Raw genomic sequence first — 5,731 nt, forward strand, 5'->3', positions numbered from 1 at the left:
TTCCATTATAGCAATGCAAAATGGACTAACACAGAAAATTGGTACCAGGAGTGGGATGTTGCAATAAAGATACCTAAAGGTGTGCCAGAAGCTTTGGAACTGGGTAATGGGCAGAGGTTAGAAGAATTAGTGGGCTCAGAAAAAGGCAGGAAGATGAGGAAAAGTTTGAAATGTCTTAGAGACTGGTTAAGTGGTTGTGACCAAAATGCTGATAGAAATATGGATAGTGAAGGCCAGGCTGATGAGCTCTCAGGTGGAAATGAGGAATTTATTGGGGACTGGAGTAAAAGATCACCCTTGTTATGTCTTAGCAAAGCACTTGGCTGCATTGTATCCATGCCCTAGTGATTCGTGAGAGGTTGAACTTAGGTGTGATAACGTAGGGTATCTGATGGAATTAATTTCTAAGCAGCAGAGCACTCAAGATGTGGCCTGGCTGCTTCTAACAACCTATGATCAGATGTGGAAACAAATGAATGACTTAAAGTTGGAACTTATAATTAAAAGAGAAGCAGAGTGTAAAATTTTGGAAAATTTGCGGCCTAGCTGTGTGGTAAAAAAGGAAAAATTATTTTCAGATTTTCAGGAGAGGAATTCAGGTGGACCATGGAGCAACCATTTGCTGGAGAGATTTTCATGACTAAAAGGTAGCCAGGTGCTAACAGCCAAGACAATGAGAAAAATGCCTTGAAGACATTTCAGAAGTCTTTGAGGCAGCTCCTCCCATCATAGGCCCAGAGACTAGGAGGAAAGAATAGTTTCAGGGGTCAGTCATGGGGCTCCACTGCCCTGTTCAGCCTTGGGACACTGCTTCCAGAATCCTGGCAGCTCTGGCTCCAGCCTCAGCTCAAAGGGTAAATGGTACAGCTCTGGCCACCACTCCAGATGGCACAAACTGTAAGCCTTAATGTTTTTTGTGTGGTGTTAAGCCTGCAGGCATGCAGAATGCAGAGGTTTGGCAGCTTCCACCTAGATTTCAGAGGATGTATGAAAAAGCCTAAGTTCCCAGGCAGAAGCCTGCTGCAGGGGCAGAGCCCTCACAGAGAGGCTCTACTAGGGCAGTGCTGATGGGAAAATTAGAGTTGGAGCCCTGTGTTAGGCTATTGCATCGCTGTAAAGAAAACCTGAGACTGGGTAATTTATAAAGGAAAGTAGTTTAATTGGCTCACAGTTCTGCAGGCTGTACAAGCATGGCACTGGCATCTGTATGGCTTCTGGGGAGTCCTCAGAAAGTTTTTACTCATGGCAATAGGCAAAGTGGAAGCAGGCATGTCACACTGCAAAAGCAGGAGCAAGAGACAGAGTTGGAGGGGGAGGTGCCACACACTTTTAAACGACTAGATCTCACAAGAACTCACTCACTGTCACAAGAACAGCACCAAGCCATGAAGGATCTGCCCTCATGATCCAATCACCTCCCACAATTCCCCACCTCCAACATTTCAGATTACATTTCAACATGAGATTTGGGTGGAACAACTATCTAAACCACATCAAGCCCCCACACAGAGTCCCTGGCAGGGCACTGCCTAATGGAGCTGTGGGAAGGGGGCCACCACCCTCCAGACCCCAAAATGGTAGTGCTACCAGCAGCTTACACCCTGAGCCTAGAAAAGCCACAGAGTCAATTATGACCCATGAGAATAGCCATGGGGGCTGCACTCTGCAAAGCCACAGGGGTGGAGCTGCCCAAGCCTTGGGAGCCCACCCCTTGCACCAGTGTGCCCAGGATACCAGGAGACCTGGAGTCAAACATTATTTTGGAGTTTTAAAGTTTAATGCCTGCCTTGCTGTGTTTTGAATTTGTGTCTGGCCTGTTGCAGCTTTCTTTTTGCCAGTTTCTCTCTTTTGGAATGGGGATGTTTACCCAATGCCTGTACCACTATTATGTCTTGGAAGTAAATAATTTGCTTTTGGTCTTACAGGCTCATAGGAGGAAGGAACTTGCCTTAAGTCTCAGATGAGACTGTGGAATTCTGAACTGATGCTAGAATGAGTTAACACTTTTGGGGACTCTTGGGAAGGGATGATTGTATTTTGCATTGTGAGAAGGACATGAGATTTAAGAGGTAAAGGGCAGAGTGATATGGTTTGTGTATTTGTTCCCTCCAAATCTCATGTTGAAGTGTGACCTCCAGTGTTGGAAGGGGGCCTAGTGGGACATGTTTGGATCATGGAGGCGGATTCCTCATGAATGGCTTGGTGCCTTCCCTACAGTAATGAGTTCACACGAGATCTAGTTGTTAAAAAAAAACAGACTGTTCCAGGTCTATAAAGGGTTTTGTTGAGCAGATCTTTAGATGTTGCTCTTTGGTCTACAGAGGAAACACAAAAGCAGGGAAGATTTCAGTCATGTGTATGGAAGACTTTTAAGTGGAGGATAATAGTACATTGAAATGGACTAGCAATAGAGGGCATGGATTTTCTATACCTGGACTCCTTCTACAGAGAACAAGGCACCCTTTATCCTGAATTTTTTAGAAATTCTCCTGTCTAAAGGTAAATGATTAAGTTATTAAAATGTAGGATATATCACAAAATCAGTGTAGGTTAATTCTTTCCAATTTCTAAGTCTACTAGATGTTGCCATTGAATTCTTCAGTTATGTAGATGTTTTCTTTCTGTTTAATTTTTCTAACTTACTATTTATTTATTTTTCTTTTTTTGAGACAGGGTCTCACTGTGTCATCTAGGCTGGAGTGCAGTGGCATGTTCTCAACTCACTGCAACCTCACCTCCCCAGGTTCAAGTGACTCTCTTGCCTTAGACATCCAAGTAGCTAGGATTACAGGTGTGCGCCACCATGCCTGGCTAATTTTTATACTTTTAGTAGAGATGGGGTTTCACCGTGTTGCCCAGGCTAGTCTTGAACTTTTGAGTTCAAGTGATCCATCCGCCTCTGCTCCCAAAGTGCGGGGATTATAGGTGTAAGCCACCATGCCAGGCCTCTGTTTAACTTATATTCTGTTAGTTACACATGAGGAGCAAATTCCTGGGTCATGAACAATCAGGTACATATGTTATATTCTTAGTTTGGATTGGCTAAGTGTAATTTCAGTTTTTATTTGCATGTTGCAGAGAGACTTTAAAAAATCTTCATGCCCTTGCACGTGAATGCATGTAAATATTATGGTGGATCCTTGATCAACATCTTAGATCCATTTTGTACTTTTGCTTTGTTCTCCTCATGGGAATGAGGTAAAGAATTGCTCTTAGAAACTGGCAAATATAAAATTAAGCCATTATCACAATTTCTAAGATTAATGCTAGAGTAAAAACAAAGAGATTGAAACCTCTACATCTTCAGGGTGGGCCTAACCTGGGCTCATTAGACTTTGTCAGTACCTGCATGCACATCTGCTCCCAATACATCTCAACCCATCCCAGCACAGAGCCAATTCTGCATGAGGCAGATATCTGCTGGCCTGACCTGGTTGTGGCCTCTTCTGAAAATCCTTCTCTGTGATAAGTATTTTGTATCCAAGGTCATATACTTCCTTTTTTTTTTTTTTTTTTTTTTTTGAGTCGGAGTTTTGCTCTGTCACACAGGCTGGAGTGCAGTGGTATGATCTTGGCTTACTGCAACCTCCAGCTCCTAGGTTCAAGCAATCCTCCTGAATAGCTGGGATTACAGGCACCTGCCACCATGCCCACCTAATTTTTCTATTTTTAGTAGAGACGTGATTTCACCGTGTTGGCCAGGCTGGTCTCAAACTCCTGACTTCAGGTGATTCACCCACCTCGGCCTCCCGAAGTGTTGGGATTATAGGTGTGAGCCACTGTGCCCAGCCCTAAGGTCATATACTTCTAATTGGGATTAGAAAAGGAAAGATTTAAGGCAGATTTGAAAATGTATTACATTTGTTTTAAGGTTATCATTTTCAGGGATGGGTTAGGCTGATTTGGGGTAAAGCACCTGCTATTCTTTTGGCGTGTCAGCAACCCAAATTGCGTTCATGCTCCTTTGACCTGACCCAATGAGTGGAAGTGAGATGTAGGCAATTTGGGAGTAAATTACATTAACGTTGACTCCAAAGAAATGACTGTCACAAACAGTGAGACAGGGAAATTGAAGTTGGGTAAATAAGGCTTCCCTGAGACCTGCTCCACATGCGAAGTGTTTCTGCCCTGGATATTGAGCCCGTAATGCATTTTAGCACAAGTTTGATCATAAAAGAAATTAATCTCACAGTAGAGGAAATTCTTCCCAACAGGGTTTCTTTATTTAACTTGAATGAATTTATACAGCACAAAAGGTCCTTTTATAGCAAGACAATAAGTAAAAGTAAAAGAGATGTTTAGCCATCAATATATGGTACATTATTCTATGCATTTAGTTTTTAGCAGTACAGAACTGCTGGATATGAGAATAGAGTAGAAATAGCATGTAATTTACAGCACAGTGAAAAGAAGGCAGGCACTGAAGTTTGTGTTAAGGAACTTCAGAAAAACATAAAAGTTAGTAACTATGATTTCATTTTCCATTTCTTCAACCGTGAATTGTTCGCAGGAGATGGGCTGTCCCTTGCTTTCATAGTTTTCATTGTTCACGTCAATATCACTCAATATTTTGAAATTATAGATTTGTGCTGTGACAGAGAGGAGGGTATCAAATCTACAGCCCTTGAGTGCACATGCATGACTCCCAGTGATGGAAACAGAACCAGGGCGAGGTGGGGGGAAGGCTTACAATGGGCAAGCAAGATCCAGCAGACTCTTCCAGAGGCAAGTGCCCTGCCTAGCAGCAGCATTGCTTTTGGCAGCAGGATTTCTGTTGGCAGCAGGATTTCTGTTGGCAACAGCCCTTCCCATAGCCACAGCCACACGAGCTGCAGGTGCGGCGGCAGCAGCAGATCACGGGTGTGCTGCAGCAGCCTCCACAGCAGCCGCGGCAGCAGGGGCAGCAGCTGGAGCAGCAGCCCACCCGGTAGCACCTGCAGGTGGTGCAGCTGCCACAGCCACCACAGCCACCACCACAGCCACCACAGCGGCCACCGCAGCCACCACAGCGGCCACCGCAGCCACCACAACTTCCACAACCACAGCAGCCCATGGTGTCAGTAGAGAGGAATCAGGTGAAGTGAGGAGGGAGGATGTGAGAGGTGACGAGGTCTGATGTTTGCCTCTGCAAGGGACCCTTAAATACTCCTGCTGGGGCTTGGCACATGACTATAGTCACTTCCTTGTTGTTTTGGCCACTTTCCGTGGCAAACTTTTGTTTCTTGTTTGTTACTTCCTCAGGGGTGTACACAACTTGATTTTTTATTTCAATTTTAGATAAATTCACTTCTGTTTCAAAAATGGAATCAGAACTGACATTTTTTCAGAAAACACTGCATTGTTTCAATCTGTCTACCTGAGGGTAAAATTATTTTGATAGTAGTCGATGGTCTAAGCCAAAGAGATCCAGCCATTACTCCTCTTTTGCAAATCAGTAATAGCTGCCCAGAGGAAAGAGTCCTCATTCGAAACGTATCTGTCTTTTACTCTAAGTATATACATTTTATGTGTATTATCCTTAATCACCCTTTAAAAAAACCCCAACACATTAGGTATATAGAGTCTTTATTAAAATGAGTTTTATCATCAAAGAAGACCAGGAAATGTTGCATATTGTTTCCATTTGGGAAATTCACATTAATATATTAAAGGTAATAGGAAGTCCTGGAGGAAAAGGGGGTCTTAAAAATCAATATTCAACATGAAGAGATTTCATATCAAATAGAAAATG

General features: G+C 43.4%; 1 protein-coding gene across 1 annotated transcript; it reads right to left on the reverse strand.

Moving 5' to 3' along the window:
* Positions 1 to 4,738: 4,738 nt before the first annotated feature.
* On the reverse strand, positions 4,739 to 5,053 carry LOC129056905 (small cysteine and glycine repeat-containing protein 7-like). The gene has a single exon (XM_054547011.1). It carries the CDS (start codon positions 5,051 to 5,053, stop codon positions 4,739 to 4,741), a length of 315 nt encoding a protein of 104 aa, XP_054402986.1.
* Between the last annotated feature and the right edge of the window lie 678 nt (positions 5,054 to 5,731).

Source organism: Pongo abelii, chromosome 11 (assembly GCF_028885655.2).
Source record: "Pongo abelii isolate AG06213 chromosome 11, NHGRI_mPonAbe1-v2.0_pri, whole genome shotgun sequence".
NCBI lineage: Eukaryota > Metazoa > Chordata > Mammalia > Primates > Hominidae > Pongo > Pongo abelii.